This window comes from Hyperoodon ampullatus (genome assembly GCF_949752795.1).
Source record: "Hyperoodon ampullatus genome assembly, chromosome: 4".
NCBI lineage: Eukaryota > Metazoa > Chordata > Mammalia > Artiodactyla > Ziphiidae > Hyperoodon > Hyperoodon ampullatus.
Genome location: NC_136917.1, coordinates 167,408,635 through 167,435,080, shown reverse-complemented (window position 1 = coordinate 167,435,080; position 26,446 = coordinate 167,408,635). Strand labels below are relative to the sequence as shown.

Here is a 26,446-nt window from a genome sequence, read left to right as displayed (position 1 = left end):
GTCTTTATTCCTGTCTTAAGGCAATTTTCTTATTTAACCAGAATATCATCACACTTTACAAAATTACCAGAATTGAATATTACCTAATAATAGATCATATTAAAAATTCTAGATTGTCTCCTTAAATATCATTTTATAGTTGCTTTGTTTGAATGAGAATTCAAATAAGGTCTACCTGTTACCTTTTTTTTTCAGTCTTGGACAAAAAAAATTCATTAAATTGCACTAAAGTTCATCTCCTTTTAAAACAGAGCTGAGAATAGTCGAGGAGATTTTGAAAGAAGTATATTGAGGGAGGTTTACCTTACCCAGATATTGAAATTTTTTTAAACCTACAGTAATTAAAAAAATTTTTTTTTTATTGTTTTACAATTTTTAAAGGTTACTTTCCATTTACAGTTACTACAAAATATTGGCTGTATTCCCCTTGTTGTACGGTACATCCTTGAGCCTATCTTATACCTGGTAGTTTACTGTTACTTTTGGTTGTTAAATCTTAAGTTTTTCGGATCTAGGATATTTTTTATTTGCTCCCCTCATCTGCCCCTACCCTATTTTGCCATTGATTTGTTGATGACACTAGGTCAGCTGTCTTCTACGTGTCTCACTTTCTACTTTCTTCCGATGACTTCCTGTTGATTCTGCTACCTTGTTCCTTTGTCTCCGTATTTCCTTTAAACTGGAAGTTAAATCTGAGGCCTGATTAGATTCAGGTTCAGTACTTCTGGGACAAAATTTTCACTGGTCATGCTTTGCCTATTATTATGACATATCAGGAGGTACATGATATCTGGTTATCCACCTTTGTCTGTGGTTCAGGTGATAGTATCTTGAAGCCTCTATTGTTAGGTTTCATTTTTCCTTTTAAACATCAGAAAGTAATCTGTGGGAGGTGGTATTTTAGTATTATGCTAATATCTAGTGTGCCATCAACATTTTACCGAATGAATATGTTTATATTATCCATTGATACTTGCCTGAATTAATTTATTTTTTATTAGGTATTACAAAATGGTGATTTTCAAATTCTGTCATCTTTATGCATTTATTGGCTGGCTTTTCTGTAAAGAAGAGCTTGATCTTATCAGCTAGAACTATTTAGTTAACCTGAATTTGTTTGTTTGGAAGAAGCAGGACAGATGTGCAGTTCTTTTCCTTTAATTATTAGTTTTCAGGATAAGGAATTGATGTTCTAACTACTTCCCTTCGTGATGAAAGTGTTTTCTATTATGTTGCTTTTTTCCTTTTATGGTTTTTGTTTTTGGCTTTCCCTTTTTTGAGTATTATGAACTCATGAATTTGTATGTATTCACTGTGTTTTCATCAGTTTTCTTTTTGTTGTTGTTGTTTTTTGGATGCTCATATCTTCTTCACTGTATGTATTCAGTGTGTTTTCATCAGTTTTGGGGGTTTTTTTTGTATGCTCATATCTTCTTCTCTTTTCACAGGCCTGTGAGACTGTTTTCACAATAGTTCTTATGTCCTTTCACCATGAGTTTATTAGGAGCTTGGTAAATTTTTTGTTCTCTGGTTATAGAGAATGTCAGAGACAGTACATTTTTGGTTCTGAGATCTTCCATTTCTCCAAGAAGCCTTTGTTCCTTTTAGTGGGGTTGGTACTAGGAGTGTTCGTTGTCGTGATTTTGAAGTTTTCATTGAGGTTTTCCCCCCCTTTTAGCATTTTGCCCTTACCACATTGGCCACTTCTCCCTTGTTGGTTTGGGATTTGAAGAACACGTGAGTATGATACTTTTGCAAACTTAATTTTATTAATTACCCCAAATTTGATATATGTTGACTAAGTAATAATATTGTAAAGAGTTACGTCATTTCTCAGTCTGCCTTATACGAAGGAATAGTTATCCAGCACCATCTTGTTCACCTCTTCTAAGCCAGAAGTGGCCTAAGACGTAGTAGGGCATGTTGTCAGCTGTGGAAGATGTTCTCTGAGCCCCACGATGCACTGTCTTCCTTCCTGTTGGGCAGGCCAGAGACATACTGTGGGAAAGTTTTCTTACAGGCTGATTTTTGACCTGCTCCGTTAGCCTGTGTGCTCCTTTCTCTCCCTTTTCCCTAGTTGCCCCATAGTGAATTCAGACAGGTAATGATATATTAATCAATTTTTTAAAATGTTGATCTATGTTGGAATGATGGACTGTGGTGTTTTCTAAAGAAATTTGCTTTAATTTTGACATTTTATTGCTGTTTTTCAGAATTAGATAAATATTTGGATGGACAACTACTACAATTTTGGGGGGTCCCCAGAAAGATTTAGTCTTTTAAGAAAAGCTGACATAGCTGGAATATTCTGGTCAATTTGTATATGTGAATCCTGAGAGATCACATTCTAAAGTTTCTGAAATGGCAAAGAGACATGTTCTGATACTTAATACAGCTCTCCAAATTCTCACTAGTTGAATGCAAGAACTTGGAAAGTTCAGATAAATGCTTTGATAAATTTTGACTTTATAAACTGTCACCACTTGCTACCTGAAATTCAGGAACCAAAAGGTGATGGTATCTTGGGCAGTGTATGTCACTATCCAAACTGTTAACTCTTTGTAAGTTGATAATGACACAGATTTGGCGAGCAAGGGAAACTGAAACATTGTGGTTAGGAGATAGGGTGGCTAAGATGTACCTTGGCCAGAGGATGGCTTGGACTCTGTGCTGCTGTTTTCAGTGCTCAGCCTTTAGCGGGTCCGCTTCAGAACGGACTGAAGTGCAGGCGGTTACAACTTTTTTCTTATTTTTGTAAAATTTAATTCACCCTACTCTTATTATTTTGCCTGCTTGAGTAAAGTGTTATTCTTTAATTTTTCCTCATCTTTTCGTAATAAGTAGCAGTCCATGGGAGAATCTGCTTTGCAGAGGTGTCATCCAGAGGGGATTTTATAGTTGTTTTTTAGTTACGAATTCCTGAGATAGTTCACATTTAGTCTACTTGGATTGTTTAATAAACATTGTTAAACTGGGGTGTAGGCCATGTGGTGAAATTACATTTTGTTTATTTATTTTCTTATTTCTAGGTCCAAGCATCCCATTTTGAAGGCCTAATCACGACCATAGTTGGGTATATACTTCTAGCAATAACACTGATAATTTGTCATGTATCCTTTAATGAACCAGCTTAGTGTTCAGTAATGTTGTTATGCTTACCCAAGGGTTGTTCTTATTAATGACAAAACTATTTCTCTCCACTTGTCCTTTTAGTAGAAGTTGAGGGTATTTGTAGTGAGGATGAGAGCAGAAAAAATATAGAATAAATAAATTCTGTCAGATAATATTAACTGTTACCTAAATAGTTACCTGTTTCACTGTATCTTTCTTTTTTTAATTAAATAAAATTTTTTATTGCAGTATAGTTGATTTATAATGTGTTCATTTCTGCTGTACAGCAAAGTGATTCAGTTATACAAATGTATACATTCTTTTCTTTAATATTCTTTTCCATTATGGTTTATCATAGGATATTGAATATGTTTCTCTGTGCTGTATACAGTAGGACCTTGTTGTTTTTCTGTATCTTTCTTTAAATGTTTAGGTTTTCCTTGACTACATGCTGTAGGGCTTGGCAACTCTTGTTAAATTTCATAGGTCTCGTCGCTTGCTGGGAGTCTGCTATATTGTTGTGAAGGTAATTCCTGTTATAACTTAAGACTGGAAACGATTTCTCCCCATTTGGGTGATATTGATGACCTTTGTTTTTACTTAAGGTCTCTTTGTTAGTGGTGGTAGAAATTGGAGTGTTCCCTCTCATTTGTGGCTGGTGGCTGGATATCTGTTCCCTGGTGAGTTTATTATTCATTGTCATACAATCTAATAATTTAAAGGCTTTTTAAAAAGTGGTCTTTAGGGTGGGTTCCTTTAATGTAAAGTCAATATTTGATAATAGTTTGTTTTTTTCTGAGAATGTATCATTGTAGAGTCTTAATGTTCCTAATTTTTCCTGAGTACCTGATTTGTGTGAGGCTCTGTACACATTTCTGATGTTAGAGTATTTTGACTGGAACCTTCCTGATAACCAGTGGAAAGTTCTCTTCCTCGTTTAACTCTTTTGAGTTTTATGAAGATGCCAAGACGTTGTGTATAAAAAGAGTAATTCGAGGGAGGTCCTGGTGGTCTGTTGGTTAGGACTGGGTGCTTTCACTGCTGTGGCCTGAGTTCAGTCCTTGGTCGGGGAACTTCTGCAGGCAGCACCGTGTGGTGCAAAAAAAAAAAAACCCGGAAAAGAGTAATCTGAAAAGAAGACTGCCTTTGTAGTAATTAATTCAATCTAACCATTTGTTTTAACTAAGGTGTTCGGTCTTGGTTAAAATCTTTAATGACTGTCAGTGATCATCAGTTTTTTCTTTTCTTTTTTAATTAATTAATTTATTTTTGGCTGCATTGGGTCTTCATTGCTGCGTGTGGGCTTTCTCTAGTTGCAGAGAGCGGTGCTACTCTTGGTTGTGGTGCGTGGGCTTCTCATTGCGGTGGCTTCTCTTGTTGCGCAGCACAAGAGGGTGGGCTTCAGTAGTTGTGGCACGCGGGCTCAGTAGTTGCAGAGTGCAGTCTCCGTCCATAGTTGTGGCGCACGGGTTTAGTTACTCCGTGGCATGTGGGATCTTCCCGGACCAGGGATTGAACCCATGTCTCCTGCATTGGCAGGCGGATTCTTAACCACTGCGCCACCAGGGAAGTCCACTTTTTTTACTTTTCAAAAAAATTCAAATGTAGAAAAGCTGCCTTTGGTTCTGAGATAACATTTTCTCCCATACCTTACTATTAAAACTTGTCATGAATTCATACCTGTAACCAAGAAAGGAAAGTATTATGTTAACCAAAAATGGTTCTTTCACAATAGCAATATTGATAAAGTTCTTATTCACCAACTGGTTTATCAGTATTGCCTCTGTAAAATTTCTGAAGTGTCATATACATCTTTGAAATGGTATCCAACCTATATCATTTGTATTTCTGTGATACGATGAAATGGCTTTAAGAGAACTGTAATTCTAGAAACATCAGAACCTACATGCATAGTGATTCATTCACTTCCTAGAATATGAAGATATTAATTCAGCAGATGTAAGCACTATAAATCTCTCTCACGTGTACTGTTTTGATTTAGGAAATGTTTGATGCCACTCTGAAAGATCGAGAACTGAGCTTTCAGTCGGCTCCAGGTACTACCATGTTTCTGCATTGGCTGGTGGGAATGGTATATGTGTTCTACTTTGCCTCCTTCATTCTGTTACTGAGAGAGGTAAGTTCTACCGGGAAGTTCCAACACTGTACATTTATGAAAAGGACTTTTGCCTTAACCACAAGCCATGCCTTAAAGGCTATGATGATTTCCTAGCTAAATCATTTTCTCTGCTATTTTATTCTAAGAGGGAACAGCTAATAGCCTAGTTTGGCTCAATTGCTTTAAACTGTTTTTTAGTAATTTGTCTCAAAAATTGACAAGTTTTATTATTTCTGTCTAATTAGTTTTGAGTTTGAAAGATGAATAGACTGAGGGATAAAAATTAGATCAAAACACTTGCTTAACTTGGTATATATTTTAACCATCCTCAAATACATATTCTTGGAACTTTATGTGATGTGAGCCTGTCTTGGACTTCATCCAGGGACATTTAATGCTGGAAATAACCAAAGGGTATGGTTTTGCAGGATCAAATATGTAAAATGGTCTTGAAGCAGACACCTAAAGTATAGAATTGTAGTGAGGGTCCTTTATGATTCTGGTCCACTCACCAGATGGGTACTGCTACTAATCCTGTTTTCAGATTACAGTCCTTACTGATTTGGGGGCAGTGAAAACAGGGTCAGTATTTGACTAGTATACATCTCATGCTTAGTCATCTGCTGCAAAATGAAGTATAAAACTTGAGTAATTCTGATAAGTGTACTTTCCTCTGTGCATCCCTTCCCCAAATAGTACTGCATGCTCACTCTGTGCCGGACACTGTGCTGTATGCTGGGGTAATAGTGAGAAACAGAGACACAGTCTCCACTCTCCTTGATTTTTGCATCCTGGGAAGGGATACAGCCACAGAACAAGTCAGCTTACTCCATTGAGAGTGGTGATGGAGATGTGCAGGGCCCAAAGGAGCAGGCTGACGACTAATCCAGTGTGAATGGGATACAGAAGCACAAAGGCTTAATGCAGTTCTTGGTTACTTTGCTCTTTGAGAGATTTGAGGAGTTGGGGATGAGCCTGGGGGCCAAAATATTCTCCTGAATCATATAGTATAAGTTCAGTAAATTCTGTTTGCAAACAAAGCTTGTATCCTTGTTTTGAAATTAGTGATTGAGACTACATTAATAATGTGTTTTTTAAATTGTAATTATACCTGACCTCTAAATTGCATTGTTCAGTGATTAAGTATTTTATACTGAATTTTTTCGTTTTATCAATGTGGTGTTTTTTTGTTGATACAGAATCCTAGTATTTTAGAGTTAGATTGAACCTTAAAGCTCACATATAATAACCCCTTTGTTTGGAAGGTGGAGAAATAGAATTTGAGCAGATGAGATGCTTTTTATACAGGGTAGCTCAGTGAGTGTGAGCCACCCAGAACTAATCCCCAGACCCATTCATTGCCCATCGCCCATAGCCTCTAGGGTTGATGCTTCCTACTGAGCAAGGGGAAAAGATATAGATGGTAAAATGAAGATACTGAGAAACTGAAGGTTGTTTAATTAATATAACTCTTTTCAGGAAGTGTGAGACTGAAATCACATCTTCCGTTTAGGACACTTATAAATTGTAACCTAATCCTTTCCAGATTATACAATATAGTGATGATTTTTATAAAAATACTTACTTTTCAAGACTTCCCTGGCGGTCCAGTGGTTAAGACTCTGTGCCGCCACTGCAGGAGACATAGGTTTGATCCCTGATGAGGGAACTAAGATCCCTCTTGCCATGTGGCAAGGCCAAAAAACCAAACAAAACTTATTTTTCATCTTGGAGACCTAGATTTCTTGACAAATTGTACTTAAATTTTTCCACTGAATGATTAAAAGCATCAAAGGACATCAAACACAGGATAGTTTTAATAAAGATTCTGATTTAGGAACTTCTTTTCCCAGGAAAACTGTATGAATTTTCTAGGGCCCATTTTATAAGATGCCAAAATAATTTTAAGAGCTTATTTCTCTATTAATGTTTTAGCTCATATACAGAGCCTGAAGACATTGGTAAGTATTTATAGCATTTAAAATATATTTGCAGGTACTTCGACCTGGTGTCTTATGGTTTCTAAGGAATTTGAATGATCCAGATTTTAATCCAGTACAAGAAATGATTCACTTGCCTATTTATAGGCATCTCCGAAGATTTATTTTGTCAGTGGTAAGCATACTTTTTTTGTTTTTGAAGTAAAATGGGCTACCCTTTAGATTTTTTTTTTTTTTTTTTGGTCAGGAGGACTGGTAGAGTGGATTGAATTAAGTTTATCTAAGCCTGTGGAAGTTGGTTATCAGATAGCTGTTTTATTGGTTACTTTGATGAAAACAAAATGTAATAAACAAAAATGCCTTTTGGTTCTTTAGTGGTATAATTGATTGCCAAATTATGGGTCTCTGAATTACATTTAATTTGCATTGAAGCAATGGAGACTTGTTAATAGCTTCTAAATTAAACTCTTAACAGAAGCAACTCAAAGTTTCTTCCCTGCCTGGAAGAAGAAATTACCTAGTTAAATCTAAGTTTTTCCAAGATAAACTTCTAAAAGCAGTGATGTGTGTTATTTGGAAACTTTTGTAGCCATTAGTATGGGTCATGTCTTATTGTTACAGGTGGTTTATTAAGATGCAGGCAATTTTGATCCTTCAGTATGAGTTTCTAGCTCTCTTTTCACATACCATGCAGTGCTTATCCTTTGTGGCTCCTGTTTGAGCCTTCGTGTCCTAGAGAGAGAGGAGCAGCTGTCCCAGGTATGCAGTCTCCACATAGAGTAAGCCAAGTAGAGTGTGCTGAATGAGAACACTCAGCAGCCTGGGCGCATATAGACTTGGATTGTGTGTTGGATGTGTACGTCCAGAAGTCTGCCTGTCTCTCAGACTTACAGTGATTACAGTGGTCCCCTGCCCTTTTTCTTGCTGCAGATTGTCTTTGGCTCCATTGTACTCCTGATGCTTTGGCTACCTATACGGATAATTAAGAGTCTGCTGCCTAATTTTCTTCCATACAATGTCATGCTCTATAGGTAAGTTGTTGAAATTCGGAAGCTTTACTAATTTAACTCTGGTAGGGATTTGATATTCAGAGTACATTTATTTAAAACATGCATTTCTTACAGATATTAGAAATCATCTGTTAACTAAATTTTGCCATGTTCTAAATCACATAAACGTTAGTTTAGCAGTTACGTGTTCCAAAGAAGGACTGACTTTTCTGCAAATGAAGTGTGCCTTTGTTTAGCATTGAAATGTTTAACATTCCTAATGAGAGATACCTGGTAGCATCATCTTTGTGTGAAAAGCACATCATAAGTAATGTAGCCATAGATATACATTTAATTGTAGATTAAAATAGGCTATATGGCTTATAAATGGAAAATCTTTTTTTGATTTAAAGACTTAAGTAACCTGGAAACCTAGTCTCCACCATTCCTCCTATAATCTCTTGTTCAGTGATTTGCCTCATCCCTTCCGTCACCTAAACATGCCAGGCAAATTGGATTTCTTCCTCACATTTACTTGTAATTAGTCTTTAAATCTTGTCAGTTCTAATTCTTTTTACAGTCTCTTGTCTAATTCAATGTGATTTACCACTTAATACCTTAGTTTAGGCCTTCCTGTTTTTTTCCCATTTATAATCCATCCTTAACACACCTGCCTCTTCCTCCGTAATGTACACGATAATACCTGGGTCATTTAGAATGACATCCAAGGCTCAGCGTCTCACACTGCCTTTCGAGCATCTTGTCCAGCATTGTCTGACGTGAGTTCTCCTCTCCAGCCACGCTCAGCCTCCATTGAGCCTCCCCATAAATGCCTAGCTGCTCCTGGTCTTTCCCTCTCTGTTTGGAATGACCTTCTTCCCCATGTTTGCCTGGCATGCTTCTGCTGTCTTTCGTCAAAATCCAAACCAAGGTTTTATTCTGAGTTTTTCCCTACCTAGAGAAAGTCGGTTCTCCCTCCTTATATATTTGGATCGTCACAGTGAGAACCAGGAAGCACAGTTTCTGGCTTTATATGTTGTTGGAGTAGACCCATTTTTTGGTAGTTCTTTATACCTAGAATTTTAGCTGAGTTTTTGTAACAGTGTTTAGTCTGTTCTTCCATTCAGCAAAATTGAGGGCCCATTATATAACAGGTTCTTTTCTATGTACAAGGGATGTAACAGTGAACAAAACAGAATCAAGAAAAATCTATGCCCTTGTGGAGCTTATATTTCAGTTGGGGAGACAGCCAATAAAATAGATAAAATACATAATATGTCAAAGGGTCGTAAGTGCTATGGGAAAAAACGAAGCAAGGAAGTGACTAGTGAGGACCTGAGGAGGTGACAGGTGAGGAAGGCCCTGAAGGAGGAGGGCATGAGGGAGTGAGCCGTGTGAAGCCCTGAAGGCAGAGTGTCCTTGCAGGGGAGGCGGGCACATGCAGTGGCCTGAGGTCTGTTTGAGGAGCAGCAGGGAGACCAGTTTGGCTGCAGTAGAAGGAGGAGAAAAGTAGTTGGCTGTGAGGTCAGAGCGGTCATGGAGAGCCAGGTCCTGGAGAGCCTTGTAAGCCATTGTAAGTAAGCAGTTTAGCTTTAACTTGAGTGATTTGGGGGGTTCTTGGAAAGGCTGAGCAGAGGAGTGGTCTGACAGAGGTTTCACAGGGATCACTCTGGAGGCTGTGACAAGAGCCAGGGTTGGGATGGCCAGGGCCAGAGCAGGAGGGCAGCTAAGGGTGATGCCGTGATCCCCGTGGGAGGCGAGGGTGGCTGAGAGGGAGGAGGTGGCCGTGGAGGTCATGACACGTGGTTAGATTCGGGGTATTAGGGTACAGTCAGTAGGATTCTCTGGCTTGTTTGAATGTCGGGTGAAGAAAGGCAGTCGAGGATCTAAGTATCTGTCCTGAGCACCTGGAAGGATGGAGTTGCCATTTACTAGGATGAGGAAGGTAGTGGAAGAGCAGGATTTAAGGGAAAGAGTGGGAATTGGATATTGAACACGATCCACTTAAGATGTCTCGTGTGTGCTGGGAGACGTTGAGTTGGCACTTGGGATGTATAAGTTAGGAATTAGGGAAGGTGTCTGAGCAGCATATAGAAATTTACAGAAAGGTGCTGTTTGAAGCCACAGGAGGTCGCATCCAGTGTGTCTTGGAAAGGTGTTCACGGAGAAAGTGTTCTGAGGAGCATGAGCGACCATGTGTGTGATAGCTACTAAGACAGCATGCGAGGCGAGGACGAGGACCTGGCCGTCACCTTAACACCACCAAGGTCATGCAGCCCTTGTTGGGAGCAGTTCTGGTGATGTTTGAGGGATGTTCCTTGTTCTTCAAGGAAGAATGGAGATGAGGTGATAAAGACACTGAGTTCATGTGACTCTTCAAGGAGTTTTGCTGTCATTCCATTAAATGTCTAATATGATACAGTTATAAGGGAAAATCGAATTCATATCATAAATTATGGCTTTTCGTAACTCTCAGTGATGCTCCAGTGAGTGAACTGTCCCTTGAGCTGCTTCTGCTTCAAGTTGTCTTACCAGCGTTACTTGAACAGGGACACACGCGGCAGTGGCTGAAGGGACTGGTGCGAGCGTGGACTGTTACTGCTGGATACTTGCTGTAAGTACAGGCAGGTGACTCGTACGTGTGTCATTTGTGTCAGTTTAATAACCTTTCTGAAAAAGTATGCCCCGCTCAGGAAAAGTTAGTTTTAATAAGAGACAATTTAGTGTTATCTGCAGGTGTATTGTTTAAAGCTTATTAAAGTTTTAAATTTTTCTTATTTTTCTAATCATTGTGTATCCTTTTATGGAGAAATGTGTACATGTTTTTTACCCTCTCACAGAGGGTTGCTGCTGGCCCAGGTTCTTTCATTTCATTACACAGGGTAAAAAATAAAATACTTCTCAGTGCATTAAAAACAAACCAAGTTACCCTTATTTTAGAAATCCTAACCTGATAAGTGAGCTCTTCTCAGATTTGGTTTCTCAGTCATTTAGTCAGCATGATGCATTTATGTTTTTTCAAGCTTCATATATTATATACTTATTTAGAAGTTTAATCTCGGTAGTTTAAACATTTTTTCAGAAAATATGTGGCATCCTGTAGATACCTTAATGTGAAGTATAGGCATACTTTCTTTTATTGTGCTTCACATATACTGTATTTTTTACAAGTTGAAGGTTTGTGGCAACCTTGCATTGTCAGATAATTGTTAGCATTTTTTAGCAATAAAGTATTTTTAAATTAAGGCATATACCTTGTTTTTAAAGACATAATGCTACTGCACACTTAATAGATGACAGTATAGTATAAACATAACTTTTGTATGCACTCGGAAACCACAAAACTTGATTGCTTTACTGCAATACTCGCTTTATTGCAGTGGTCTGCAACTAGACCCACAGTATCTCCAGGGGATGCCTGTATGCATTTGGTTGTATTTGAACATTCATCCTTCTCTAACCGCTCAGTGCCCTACCGTGAGTCCCCTCCTTCCCCCCATCTCATTTGTGCCTTAACTGATTTGTGGCTTGATGTTTTAGTCGAGCTGCATGTTACAGCAGACACATCTACAGAGAAAAAAAGTAGTCATCTACAGAGAAAAAAAGAAGTTGATAGTTTTTTCCCTGAAATTCTTCACATAGAGTATCTTGGGCATTGCACACTTTCTTTTTTTTTTTTTTTTTTTTTTTTTCAGTTACTGATTCTTCTCAGATACTGGCTGAAGAAAACAAAATAGATTGAATGGGTATTCTGTATGTTAATTAACTTTATGTTTGGGAAGGTCTAATTTAAAGCATGCAGCAACCTTTAGAGCTGATTGAGATAATAGTAGTGCTATGCATAGATTCCACTCGTACATTTTCTCCCCTAAGTATAATTATCAAGAAAGTAAGTCTCGCGTCTGCTGTTTTATTCTGATCTGAGGTGAACATTTTCACTGATGCCATTTTTACACAGGGACCTTCATTCCTATTTGTTGGGAGACCAGGAAGACAACGAGAACAGTGCAAACCAGCAGGCTAACAATAACCAGCACGCTCGAAACAACAACGCCCTCCCCGTGGTGGGGGAAGGCCTGCATGCGGCCCACCAAGCCATCCTCCAGCAGGGCGGGCCTGTTGGCTTCCAGCCTTACCGCCGGCCCCCGCATTTCCCACTCAGGGTAGGTGTTGCCCCGACTTAGCAGGGGTCGAGCTTTCCAACTTCTGTTGAGGAGTTTTTCTGCTGTTATCGGCGCTGTTAGTATATGATCCTCTGTGTAGACGCATCTTGCAGTCTCCTGACAAGAACCCACATTTCAGGCCTCTCATTCTGCAACACATAATATATGTAAATGTCTGATAAGCTGATCGAATTTTAGATGTGAGCCGTGGAGTTGGGGGTCCATGTGCTGTTGGTCCCTGCTGTTGGAAAGGAACAAGATAGAAGACCCTAGATCAAATGAGAAGTTGCCATTCCTGATTCATTTCACCTGTGTGTCAGGAACTGGAGGGGGCCTTTTAGTGTTTTCCTCTCTTTAATCCTTGGAGTATTAATCCCAGTGCTGCAAGGTCTGAGTAGTAATCTCTTGTTTACATCTGATCAAACTGAAGACCAGATTGGTTAAGGAAGTACCTGGCTCAGCAAGACTTACCCCCAAACTCCACCAAAACTGTTCCTGTCAAGGGTCACTAGTGACCTTCATGGGATTAGATTCAATGGCCAGGTGTTAGTCCTCACCCCACTTGCTATATTAGTAGCATGTCATATGATTGCTCACTTCTTGCTCCGCAAAACACGTTTTTGAAAGTTGTTCAGGAAGCTTTATGGAGGAGTTGATACCTTTAAGTCTTTAAAGTTTGGGGTCAGGCAGATTAAAACATGGGAAGTGGGAAGGGCATTCCAGGCCTGTGTCAGGACAAGAGGCAGGTTAGCCATGGTACATATGGAATCTGCAGGGAGGTGAATGTGTGGAGTGGGGGGTGGGAGGTGCAGGCAAGCTGCAGGAACTGGGGAGGGCGCCCTCAGAGATGGGGGTCGAGCTGTGAGACTCGAGGCTTTCGGGTTGACAAAAGGTATTTTCTAAGCAGAAGGTACTTCTGGCCTAGATGAGAGAGAGAATCACTAAGGGGTTTCTCAGGCGGCGAAAGCTGACCAAGGCTCCAGCCCCCTCTTGGAGTGTTATCGTCAGTGCTTTCCAGTCTTCCTGCTGGAGCTCTGCCCTTTGGGCTTAGTCAGGTCAAGGCCAGCAGCACTCTGTCTTTCTGTCCAGGGTAGCCACTTCCCTCTTGTCTCAGTGTGTTTCCTTTTTATCTGCACTTCTCAGTATAGGAGCCACCAGCTATAGCTACAACGGCTGTTTACTTTTAAACTTAATTAAAAATAAATACAGTTTGTAAATCTGTGGGGTGATGAATGTGTTAATTACCTTGATGGTGGAATCCCTTCACGGTGTTTACATGTATCAAATCACATTGAACACTTTAAATGTATTACAGTTTATTTGTCGTTTATACCTCAGTGAGACTGAAAAAAGAAAAGAAGGGACATTTCCTGTAGACAACACACACACTCAAAGTAAATAGAATTTAAAATTCCTTTACTCATTCATGGTGACCCCATGTCAAGTGCTTCGTGGCCACTTGTGCCAGTGGCTCCTGTGTCGGGCAGTGCAGGAGTAGGCATGTCCATTATCACAGAAAGTTCTAATTGGATAGGGAGTAAGCTTTCCTTTCATGAGAAGTTGTTTTTGAGAATTTGATAAAAATAAGCAAATATTGTTAGTTTTAATTAATAGTGAGGGAAATTTTAAGCTGATTATGTTTTATTTTTGTGCTCTCTGATTGAAAATATATTGGTACTTGCTGACGTATCTGATTATATGAAAGTGGGCACAGTTTCCTTTCGGCCAAAATTATAGTTAATATTACCTAAAATGAAAATTTCCTTTTTATGTGAAATGGAAGGAATCCTTGAAATACAAATATAGGCAGATCATTTTTACTGGGAGAATTGTGTTGATTCTTTGAGGGGTGTCATAAAATGCATTGAGCACAGATGAATCCTGTTTACGCACTGCTGTGTTTTGCCTTCCAGATATTTTTGTTGATTGTCTTCATGTGTATAACCTTGCTGATCGCCAGCCTCATCTGCCTTACTCTACCAGGTATGAGGTTATCCTAGCTCTCGGCTAATGACATCATGAAAAGGTGCTTTGTTTTAAAAGGGTATGTCTTGCTGACACGTGATCTTTCATCACACATAAACTTGAAGTAGTTACCCCCTCATTTTTATTGAATATGGGGTACTGTTCTGTATAGGGCTCTACACTTCATTGGACTCGTTTGTATTGGAGCAGAGGGCAACAGAGTCAATATACAATTTATGATTCATTTTTGGAAGTGAAGTACTTGTGGTCACTCAACTTTATAGAGACATTTTCTTATTGCAGTCTGGGTTCTCAAAAAGTCATCTGTTGTCTGGGATTTGCTTCATAGCGTTCTGGGGGTGGGGAAGTAGGCAAAACTATGGAAGGTGTTAAGGTTGGCTGTGAATTGATAATTTTTGAAACTGGGTGATTGAGTACAAAGGATTTTATTATAGGATTTTCTCTGCTTGGGTATATGTTGAAATTTTTCGTGAACTTTTTTTTATAAAAAATTTTTCAGCATTTTAAAATAAAAATGTATGCATTAAAAAAAGAAAGTCATCTGGGTGGCTTAAGTCATTTTTTTCAAGCCAGTGTTTTGATGTTAATTATGTTTGCCTTCATTATGTAATTATCTTTCCAGTCCACTGCATGCTGTTGTTAGAGACCTTTATGAAGCCAGGCTGTTTCCCTTTATCACCTGTATCATAGTACCATTAGTATCATAGTATCATTAGTATGATAAATACTATCATAAATAGTATGATAAATACTATCATAAATACTGTCATAAATACTATCATAAATACTATCATTAGTATCATAAATACTAATCGCTAAATTTCAGCTAAACAGGGTTTCTTCATCTAACAAGTAAGAAGCTGTTGATGAATATAGTAGTTTGTCATCTTCTGCAGAGGTCAGGGGTAAATGGGGGTGGAGTCCAAAGCCAGTGACAAAGTGTCAGGAACAGCTTGCTGCCCCCCATCCTCCTAGTTAGTGTTTATAGCAAGCCAGAAGATTCTGAATCATACCGATACGTGTTAGCCACTTAAATAATCATTAAGTGGAAGATAATTTTCAGGTCTTATCAAGCCCGTACATGCTATGGAGTTAGTGTCTTGATTATAGCACTAACTCAGTATAACTTTAGAAACCAAATCTGTATTAAATACTTGAGTTTTCCCATGAGGGCTAAGGCTGGGGAAGAGCAGCTAGTTAATTTCAAGTGAGGTTTCTTAAAAAAAAATATTTTCTAATTTGTAAGAGTTGTGATTCACCTTAAACTGGTAAAAATAAAGTTGTTTTGTTTTTCACTGTTTCTGCACAATGATTTTTGACCGTGAGAACTTTGCTCTTAAGTTCACTACTCAGACCTCAGCTGTTAAAAAGACAAAGTCTAGTTAACCATTGGGTGCAGTGTAGTAAACATATTGTTGAGAAAACTCAGTTTTTGAACTTTGGACAGCTTTACATTTGTGGTTTTTATGATCCATTTTCATGTTTTTATCAGAAATATTAATAAGTTAACAAAAGAGGGAAACCTAGTTTTTAGTGCTTGAATTTGGCAATACAGGTACATTAATTTCATTAAGGATTGTTAAGTAAATATTTCCCTGTTAATCCAGTCCCACCATCTAGTGGAAGGAATGCAGTTACGTTTAATCATAGAAATGCTTTTGTCATAGTACATATTTAAGGTGGTGAGGATGCTGTTTTCCCCCTAGGTTACTTTCTTGTAGCTGCATTTTAGCTAATGTTAAGTTACTGCAAACTAGAAACTAGCCCTGACCTCTCAAAAACACTTTAGAAGTATGTGAAGTACGGAATGAAAAGCAGCCTTTAAATTTTTTTTTTCTATTTTATTTTTGGCTGCGTTGCATCTTCGTTGCTGCACACAGGCTTTTCTCTGGTTGTGGTGAGGGGGGGCTATTCGTTGTTGCGGTGCGCAGGCTTTTCATTGCGGTGGCCTCTCTTGTTGCAGAGCACGGGTTCCAGTAGTTGTGGCACATGGGCTCTAGAGCACAGGCTCAGTAGTTGTGGCTCACGGGCTTAGTTGCTCCATGGCATGTGGGATCTTCCCAGACCAGGGCTCGAACCCGTGTCCCCTGCATTGGCAGGCGGATTTCCCAACCACTGTGCCACCAGTGAAGCCCTAAATTTTTTAAAACCAACCAAAAAAGAACAACAAAAAATCTTGGAGTAGAAATATGTATATACAGAATGCTAGACATTTTTACTAAATTATCAGTGGTATTTTTATATCTTTAACATGCACGTGTGTTTATTTCATGTAGATAAATACTTAACATGTATTTGTCTTCAAAAAATGAGTTATCTTCATATCCAAGCTGTCTGTGAGATGGCACAGAAGTGTGTAACGTTACCAGCTCTGTGGCCTGTAAACCTGACTGTTGGGTGGTTTAGCTTGACTGCAGGCAGTGTGGGTCTGCCTTCAAGAGCATGAGCTCTGCCCTGTAGACAGGAGCTCACACTCAGCCTCCTCCCCTGTGTGACCTTCCTGGGCCAGGTTCTGTTGCTGAGCCTCGGTTTCTTAGTCTTCAGAGTGGAGGTCATTGCTGCTTGCAGGGTTGTTGGGAGGATTAATGAGAAAATGTATGGAACATGTTCAGCACAGCCACTGGTTCCTTGTAGACACTGAAAGGTAACAGGTAAGTGCTGTATTAAGGAGAAGAAGACACTGGAAATGGGGTCTTCCTTTTCTCTCCAGCCTGATTAAGATAAGTAACCATGTAAAGAAAGTTACCATAGAAATGATCTTGCCTGATAGTTAGATTTTTGTGGGTACATTGTGGAGTTGATTTGTAATGACTCTTTGTGTGAGGCAGTCCCTTAGACAACTTGCACATGTTTCCTAAGTTTCATTATATTTAGATCTTAATTTTTTTTCTAAGAAAAATTAGTGTGGTATTCTTTGTTAATGTGCCCACTTTTGATTAAAATAAGCTTAGTTTTCTATCTTAATGAATGACCCAATTGAAAGAAAGTTACTCTAAATTATTTGTAATGTTCCTAAATGTTAAAAGTATTGACAACACAAATAATAGAAAGTAAGTTTTCCATTTTTGGCCTATTATGTGCATAATGATTTCATTTGATGATACAGACAATAAAAATAACACCCCCCCTCAGGTCGTTTCAGTCCCCAAAGAACAAGTAATTGGCCTGGCAAGTCAGAATGCATGTCACAGGAGAGGTCATCCCCGGTGACTTACTGTGGTCTGGTTGTATCTTAGTCAAATAATTACATTCTTTTGAATTTGGGGGGTTTTGTTTTTATTTTGTTTGTTTGCTTTTAACAAAGACACTGATATATCAAAATGTGATGTGTTTTTAATAATCACTTAAAATGACTGAAATTTTTGAAAATACTAGTAGTACAACATTGACGTCAAGATTAGAGTTCTCTTTACATGACTCCGTTTCTCATGTATCAGCTTTTCTATTTTCAGTATTTGCTGGCCGTTGGTTAATGTCATTTTGGACGGGGACTGCCAAAATCCATGAGCTCTACACAGCTGCTTGTGGTCTCTATGTTTGCTGGCTAACCATCAGGGCGGTGACAGTGCTGGTGGCATGGATGCCACAGGGACGCAGAGTGATCTTCCAGAAGGTTAAGGAGTGGTCCCTTATGGTAGGTTTTCCTAATAAAGACTGATCTTGTCTGACAGGAGTCGTGAATGTTTTTCCAGTAATTTCTGTTAATCTTTTTTCACTTTTGTTTCTTCACTGTGTTGATAGAGTCAAGAGAGTTGATTTTTTTGAATTAGAAAGAGTGTTCCTTTAAGACAGTAGTTTTCTGGTTCATTCTGAGAAACATAGTCAGATGTATTTGAGGGTTAAAAGGAAATCATGCTATTAAATGATCCGGTAAGGCCCTTGAGTAATAAGATATCCTGTAGAATTTAAAATCAATTTGTTTAAGTAGAAATTTCCTTTAATGATTTTTTTTCTAAAATCTGGTTGAAAAAAAAATTTTTAATACAAAATCTTGACTTCAGGATTAAGTCAGTGTTTTTCACTTAAATGGGAGTTCTTTAATTATAGTCTGTTGTTATTCAAGAATGTCTTGGCTAGTGTGAAAGTGTAGTAAGTAATGGGAATTATTACTCTCAATAAAGAACTTGATTGTCACAAAGGTGAGGAAAAAATGTCACTGTAAGATGATTGTCCAGGTGTGGTAATTTACTGATTGATCATAACGTTGGCTATGACTGGTAAATATGTTTACGTCACTGCTTTATGCCTTTTCATTTGTATAATCAACTCTGGTATCTGAATTTATATCTTGATTTCACTGAAAGTTCAATAGCTATTTAATATTAGTGTTGAAAGAAAAACATAGGAGATTAATTGTATATTAAGAATGGAGGGAGTTGATTGTTCTGTAATCCATAAGATGAGACACCTACCTATATTTAAAATGCAGAAACTAGCTAGTACCACTTTTCATTTGATATTCTTCCATATCATATTGCCATGTAAAGAAGTAGGTACTGCGTCTTAATACACACCATTTTACTCTCTTGCTGTTGAAATGGATGTACTCACTGAGGCTACCTTAAGAAAAAGGGACATCAAGGCCACTTAAAAACTGATTTCTTTGTCAGGATTTCATAGTGGCTCTTGAATGTTATCTCTTCTCTTTGTGTCTACTTCATTTTCATTTTGCCACTTTGTCCAAATTCTAGAGCTGTGTTAATAGAGTAGCCCTGTGGCTAATGGCTACCATACTGCACAGCACAGATACAGGACATTTCTGTCATCATAGTAAGTTCTGTTGGACTGTACTGTTCTCAGGGGAGCTAATTTGATCAACTTGGTTAATTACCTTAACTGGGGTTATGCAGAGCCCTTCATCTATACCAGTCCACCTCAGGGGTCACAGGTCAGCCTGTGGGTGGACCACCGCTGGATCAGGGGCCTGGGACAACCAGTAGCTTCTCATGGACAAACAGAAGCCTACTCCTGAGACTGAGGTTGAGAAAAGCAGCAAAGCCACCTGATTAATATATGTAATAAAATGAATTTCCTATAATTTTGTAGCAACAGTGCATAGTAATTTCATGTTTTTGTTACAGCTTGAGTTTTTATAGTTACACATTCAGATTTCATTTAAACATGTAACATAAAATGTAAGTTGTTTAAGGTATATATTCGTTCTGTTAGGCATCAGGTCAAAGAAGAGTAAATTTCCACATGAGATAAAGAGCTTGGCTTAAAAGTCATAGAGTCTCTAATGACAAGGCTTTGCATTCCCTGATAGATAATGAAGACGGTGATAGTTGCGGTGCTGCTGGCTGGAGTCGTCCCGCTTCTTCTGGGGCTTCTGTTTGAGCTGGTTATTGTTGCCCCCCTGAGGGTCCCTTTGGATCAGACTCCTCTTTTTTACCCATGGCAGGTAAGTGTGTGTCTTTTGCTCATGATATTTCTTTATGTATTTGGAATCAGAAAAATTCTTAATTGTTTAAAAGTGATTTTAAGCAGTTTGTTTAAGAAGACTCCTTAATTTTTTCTATTGTAGGAACTCTTATAAAATCGATTAGATAATGCATTTTAGTTTTTGAAATATGCAGGTCATTCAACACCTTTAAAAAATACCTTACTTTATTGGTTTAAAATGTCACTATAGGCTTCACCAGTGTTTAAAGATACAAACTAACGTGTTGAACTTTTCACTTTTAGTTAGGGTGAGATATCTTGCTCCTTTTGGCTTTGAGACTTGAAGCAATAACTTACCCTTTTGAAAAATTGCAGCATTTTTCCCCACAAAGTCACAGGCTTATTAAAAAGAGCATTCTGAGGGAACCTATCCAGGTCACAGCGAAGGCCTTAAAATGCTCACGGAAAAGGAAAGTTAACTTTTCTGTCATACTTAGAGCCTGAAGTTAACATCATAGATCTCAAGTTTTTAAGAGGTATTAGGGGAAAGATCTAGGTATTGACTTCAGTCATTCAAAGGCTTTTCAGCCTTGTTTTAAAAATCTCCTTTTAGTAGATTATGATGAATTTTTCAGAAATGAAAATTATCCTCTACTTTCCAGATGAAGAACCCCCATAAGCTTCATCTAACAGCAGATATTTACTTGAATGCTTTAATGTACATCCAAACCCTGCACCGTATAACTGAGATGGAAATGAGGCTAATGCAGGAACTTCTTGGGGACCTTAAAGGCTGGTGGGAAAGATGGTGACTGTGTGTGATCGGGGCAAGCACAAGAAGCGCAGCATCGTGTGGGAGAGGCATCTGCCCAGCTTGGGGGCTTCAGGTGCCGTCTTCTGCAGGAGATAATGTCTAGGACAGCACGGTAGAGTGCAGAGGAGTGGGTGAGAAAGGAAGCAGTGTATTCCAGGAGGGAGCTAGTGGGCAGACCTTGGAGGGAGGCAGAGTGTACGATATAGGGGGCCTCCTCTCATCCGGTGTGCCCATAGGTTAGAACCAGAGGGAAAGGGAGCAAGGAGGGGGAGTCGTGAAGCAGCTAGGACGCCTTTCTGTAGGAGCTGCATTGCAGTGTAGTCTAATAGCATCAGTGATTGAAGTAAGGCTGTTTTCCACAGAATAATGCCAGCAATAAAGGTAGAAGAATTAACAATTAATTAGGAAAGTTACTGTTTTGCAATAATTAACAAAATAATTGATTCTAAGGATTGTCAGTGGATCCTGAACCCCTCAGGTGAAAGTTGATGGGTCTTTAGCTACTGTGCTGCGATAGCAAGTTACCTTGCAGCTCCAGCTTACTGGCATAAAACAACCATTTATTTTGTCCACAGAATCTGTGGATCAGATATTAAGACAGGGTATATTGGCTTGTGTCTGTTTCATGTTATCTGGAGTCTCATCTGGGAAGGCTCCGTGGCTGAGTGTGATTTGACAGCCTTATTAGCTGGCATCATTTGGAGACGTCATCACTCATGTGTGAGGGTTGGTGCCGGTTATTGGTTGCACCTTATCTGGGCTATTGGCTGGAGCCCCTGGATGTACTTGAGCTTTTTTACAGCTTGGTAGCCTCAAGGCACTTGGGCTTCTTACAAACAAGGCAGACGCTGCATCACTTTTTATGACCTCTTCTCAGAAGTCCTGCAGCGTTGCTCTTCACTACATTCTGCTGGGTATGAGCAAGTCACAGGTTGGCCTGGATTTAAGGGAAGGGGATGTAGACCCCTACCACTCCATGGGAGAAGGATTTGCGGTCGTGTTTTTATGCCACTACAATGCAGAAGTGGTTGTTTGCATGGTGACAGAATGTCACCTTACAGATTACTTTCTACCTCAGAGGGAAACACAACTTTATAGGGGAGGGGTCAGGCAGATGCTACCGTAACCCAGGTGGTCACTGCAGATGCGGCAAACAGATGGTATACGCCTCCTGAGGCTGTGCAGTACGTGGCACTGAAAAAGAGCAAAACAGCCCCGGAGGTCCAGGAGCTAGGCCTCCTGCTGAGTGTGAACAATTGACAGAGCATCAGCATCACACAAGGCCACTCTGTGACCATGATGGATCGAGACAGACTCAAGACCCCTCCATAATCATGTCTGAACGCAGGCAAAACATGAGTATTGTCCAAACCACAAAAATGCCCCAACGTGCCAGTACCCTGGCTGACGTGATTGGCTGCTCCTTTGTTTCCAACTTCAGTTGGATTAGCCCCAGCCTGTCCCTTCTTCTGGGTAAGATTGATTACAATACCCAGTTATAGGTTACCTGTACTTTCTAAGTAGCATCTGGAATAGAGCAAAGCCCTGCTTCCTTCAATCCTCCCCAAGTCACCTCACACGAGCCAGGGAACTGTAACAACCCTTTTCTAACACTCTTAGAAGGGCTCCAACTTCCCCATGCCGTCTGTTCTCCCTCACTGCATTGAGCAGTGACGCAGCTTGTTCACTCACACTTGTGTTCCTGGTGGTCTGGACAGTGCCCAACATTGTGACCTTGGAGAATTATTTGAAATTATTCAGTTTTAAGAATGCTTATATGTTATGACCCATCAGTTTTCACTTTTCAGAATATCCTGCAAAGCAACATTTACATGTGTGCAGGAGACATGAACAGGGTTGTTCTGCTGTTACATAATTTTTTACCATGTCAAAAAATTAGAAGCAACCCAGATGTCCATCAGTAGAGAATGACTAAATAAAATGTGATATATCTTTGCTTTTGAATCCAGTGCTGCAGTTAAAAAGAAGGAAGTAGAGCTGTGTGTTTCTTTGCTTGTTTGTATTTTTGTTTTGCTATATGTTTTGATATAGATAGCTCTCAGACGTGTTTTTTTTGGTTGGTTTGTTTTTTCTTTTTTTTTTTTTTTTTTTTTGCGGTACGCGGGGCCTCTCACTGTTGTGGCCTCTCCCGTTGCGGAGCACAGGCTCTGGACGCGCGGGCTCAGTGGCCATGGCTCACCGGCGCAGCCGCTCCGCGGCATGTGGGATCTTCCCAGACCGGGGCACGAACCCGTGTCCCCTGCATCGGCAGGCAGACTGTCAACCACTGTGCCACCAGGGAAGCCCTGACGTGTTTTTGAGTAGGGGAAAAACACAAGTTGCAAACAGAGTGTGCAGCACGGTATCCTTAATATTCTGGATAAAATCCCAAAGTTTGAGAGAACAGCTTGCTTTTTGTCCATCCCTGACTCCAAGCTGCTTGCCTTTCCTGCATCAAGTGACTACAGACCTATGGGAGGCTGGACTCTTTTTTAATTCTAGCAGAGGAGCTAGTGTGGTATGTCTTTTTTTGTGGGAAAGGACTGGAAAGCAGTGGATCCTGAAAGAGCTGGAACCTCAGTGATCTGTGGACCTCCTCAGGTGAACATTAACCTCATTTGGGTGCCTTCTGGACTCCCAGAGGCCAAGAGAAAGCGAGTTGTTGGGTTGAATCTTCCCTGCTTGTGAGCCTGGAAGGATAGAGAAAAAGCAAGGAGGATTTCTCCATGTTCTTATTTGGGAATTGTTGGCTTGCTATCCCAGAGGTCTGACAGGCTAAAGATCCTTTTGCAGCCCTTTAGAATATTCTCAATCTGAGCCTCTGAACCACATTGAGTCAACAGAGAAAAATAACACGTTTTATGTAAGGGGGGCCCAGCAGCCACAGAAAGGAAGGCCAGGCAGAGCCATCAGAACACATGCCCGGTGACAGAGAACTGCTTGCAGAGCCGTGAGCATTCAAATAGAAGAATAAAAACACAGGGGTATGTGGGCATGCACGCACAACAGCAGCCATAAAACAGAGTGAAATCGTCATGACGTTACATAGCGTGGATTTCAAACAAATTCAGTAAATGAATTAAAGATGTGGCTAGTCCGATTGGAGGCCTGGAAGACTGATGCACAGAGCAAAACTGAAGAATAGGAAATAGAGGGGAGAGGAAGAGTCTTGGAGGATACACCCAGGAGACTTAATATAGCCATAATAAGGGTTCTACAATGCAAAAATAGGAGGCAACATTGAAACAAAAATAGGAGACAACATTGAAACAAAAATAGACATTTTTAACTGAACTGAAGAAAGAACTGATCTGTAGGTTGAAGGACCTCATCAGGTTTGGTGAAAAGAAAATTGATGAGAAAAACGCATTTGGGCACATCTTGGTAAAATTTCTGAATTAAATCACAAGCTTCAAAAAAAAAGCATACTGGCAGTGGACTTTGTAGCACTGAAACCATAAGGCAGAAGGGCATTTAGAGACCACTGAGATAAAAGGGACAAAACCCAACCTTCCTATACCTAGAAAAAATGTCATTCACCCGTTCGTCTGTCAGGATGAAGAGTGATATTTGAGGTTATGCAAGAATTCAGTGCATGCATCAGCCTCCCACCCTATTTGAAGATGTTTTGGAAGACCAACCAACCAAACCAGAAAATCGGAACAGAACAGTATGAGCAAAATCCATATAAAACTGATACTACATATTTCCTATGGGACATACATGTATAGACATAGATCGGTGCATAAGGAAACAAACTTGGAAGGTACATACCAAATGTTAGCAGTGGTTATTGCTGGGGAGGGATCAGGATTTGGGCTGGTGGTCACAGAGGACTCCAGCCTTCTCTGGAAAGGTTTCAGTTTAATGTAAGAATAGATTTAAATGTTACTTGATACTTTTAAAACATACATGTATATATATTTTTAAGATAAACAGAACAGGTTATGAAGGACGCTGTGTGCTGTGTTCAGGGTTGTAAGCAGGGAGGTCTCCTTAAATGATCTGACTTGCACTTTAAGAGATCACTTGGGCAGTGGGAGTGGTGATCCCTTGGCTGCCTGGTGGATAGTGGGGTGGGCAGGCCAGAGGCACAGCCGCGAGCTTGGTGTGACTGGGGAGGTCCTAGTAACAGCTCAGCAGAACTGCGAGCGCACCCTCTGGAAGCGCTCTGAGCCTTCAGGAGGAGCCCAACCGGGAAAGCAGCCCAAGGATGATTTGATGAAGTAAAATCAGGGCACTGTTTTATTTATTTGCTTGTTCAGATGTCCATTAAACACTTTTCTTAGTTCTCTTGGGAAAATAATGTAGATTTTTTTTTTTTTTTTTTTTTTTGAAAGACACAAGAATGAGTTTTGATAGAAACATTGAACTTGAGCTGCTGGGGGAAAAATTCCCTGGATTTTCCAGCATATTTATTCTTCTGTAAAATTGTTACTAATCCAACAGAATTTTTGTTTTGAAGTTAATAATGCAAGAAATAGCCTCTGTGCTGGGTTTATTGCTAAAAACAAACAAAAATCTGTTAAATGATTTTTATTATCCTAGGACTGGGCACTTGGAGTCCTGCATGCCAAAATCATTGCAGCTATAACATTGATGGGTCCTCAGTGGTGGCTGAAAACTGTAATTGAGCAGGTAAGCGAGTTCGGCTTATGGGACTCTTTATTTTCCACGTTCCCACTTTTCTAAGTTTTCTACATTTTCTTTAATGAGCATATGTAACTTTTTTTTTTTAAGGAGAAAGTCAGTTTACTCTTATCACCATGAATTTTCATCAGCTACTCTTAACACTTCCCTTATCTGAAAGTTAACCAGTATCTTAAAGGACCTAGAACCCTGACTAAAGTAAAGGCAAAATTTAGCATATGTGCTTTTTTTTTAGAGCAGGAGTTCTGATGAAGGCTTGGTATACCGTCAGTTTTGTAAGCCTGTAGTAAGGAAAAGAGCTTATTGTTCAAGGCAATAAATAAAGAAAATGGCAGGAAAAAATAGATTTAGAAAAGCAGAGCTCTTTGGGAATATTTTAGCTACATAACACCTAAGGCAGTTTTGTGTTGTGGAGCTATCACATAATTTGGTCACTGAGGTGATAACCTTGAAAAAAATAGATGGTACTTCTGTACTTTGATAGTAAGGCTAGGAAGTAGGATAATTCATTTTAGGAAGATTTCTTCCAAAGTAACCAACATAGTAGACTTCGGTACTTATTTCTTTTAAGTTTGAGTTACCTAAAGAATGGACTTACGGACAACCCTCTTGTCCTTAGGGCAGCATCAAATTAATAAGGTGTTACAGTTTTGTAGCACTGAAGGTATACCTCCTTTGATGTACAGGAAATAAAGACAGTAGTTCTCAGCCCAGTATGCACAAGAAACTCATCCAAAAATTTCTGTACCTGGAGATTTGAGAGGGTGGGGAGAGCCAGGGAATTGGTGTGTGTTTGCATACATCTCTCAAGTGCGGGCTGATTCTGAAGTGAGATGGATTGCGGGCTGCGTGGCAGCATGTCCATTCCCGATAGGAGTACAGACCAGTCCACTCTAGAGTTTCCAGGTGAGACTCTGACCCTTGTGGAGAATAAGCATGTAGTTACAGCTGGGGGCTGTGAAACACTGTTGATCTCTATAATATTCTGCTCTCTGATGCATTCTTTATCATACACGTGTCTAAGTTTAAGTAAAATGATTGAGAAACACCGGGATGCCTTGCTGCATTAATTTAAATGCATTTGGGTTCAAAGGATTTTGGGGGGTCAGAAGGGGACCTGCGGAGCAGTAAGCCTGTTTGTCATTCACCTTGAAATGCTCTGGCCCACTTCCGAGGGACCCGGGGATTGGAGTTGCACCACACTGTGTGACTGTGGGCCAGGAGAGGTTGAAGTGCTGGGGGAAAAACACAAACAGCGCTCTGCTGTTTCGTCCCCTTCTGTATACCATCTT

General features: G+C 39.6%; 1 protein-coding gene across 1 annotated transcript in view; it reads left to right on the top strand.

Annotated features, from left to right (window-relative positions):
• Positions 1–26,446, top strand: part of MARCHF6 (membrane associated ring-CH-type finger 6) — a gene marked incomplete at its 5' end in the record, with an annotated part of 64,084 nt that overhangs the window by 32,851 nt on the left and 4,787 nt on the right. The window contains 14 exons of the mRNA XM_079703780.1: positions 1,679–1,737; positions 2,078–2,101; positions 3,030–3,110; positions 3,569–3,637; positions 3,717–3,791; positions 5,114–5,248; positions 7,226–7,345; positions 8,101–8,201; positions 10,636–10,773; positions 12,118–12,322; positions 14,236–14,305; positions 17,761–17,942; positions 19,575–19,709; positions 25,053–25,142. Coding sequence (XP_079559906.1) covers positions 1,679–1,737; positions 2,078–2,101; positions 3,030–3,110; positions 3,569–3,637; positions 3,717–3,791; positions 5,114–5,248; positions 7,226–7,345; positions 8,101–8,201; positions 10,636–10,773; positions 12,118–12,322; positions 14,236–14,305; positions 17,761–17,942; positions 19,575–19,709; positions 25,053–25,142 — 1,484 coding nt within the window. The remainder of the gene's footprint in view (positions 1–1,678; positions 1,738–2,077; positions 2,102–3,029; positions 3,111–3,568; positions 3,638–3,716; positions 3,792–5,113; positions 5,249–7,225; positions 7,346–8,100; positions 8,202–10,635; positions 10,774–12,117; positions 12,323–14,235; positions 14,306–17,760; positions 17,943–19,574; positions 19,710–25,052; positions 25,143–26,446) is intronic.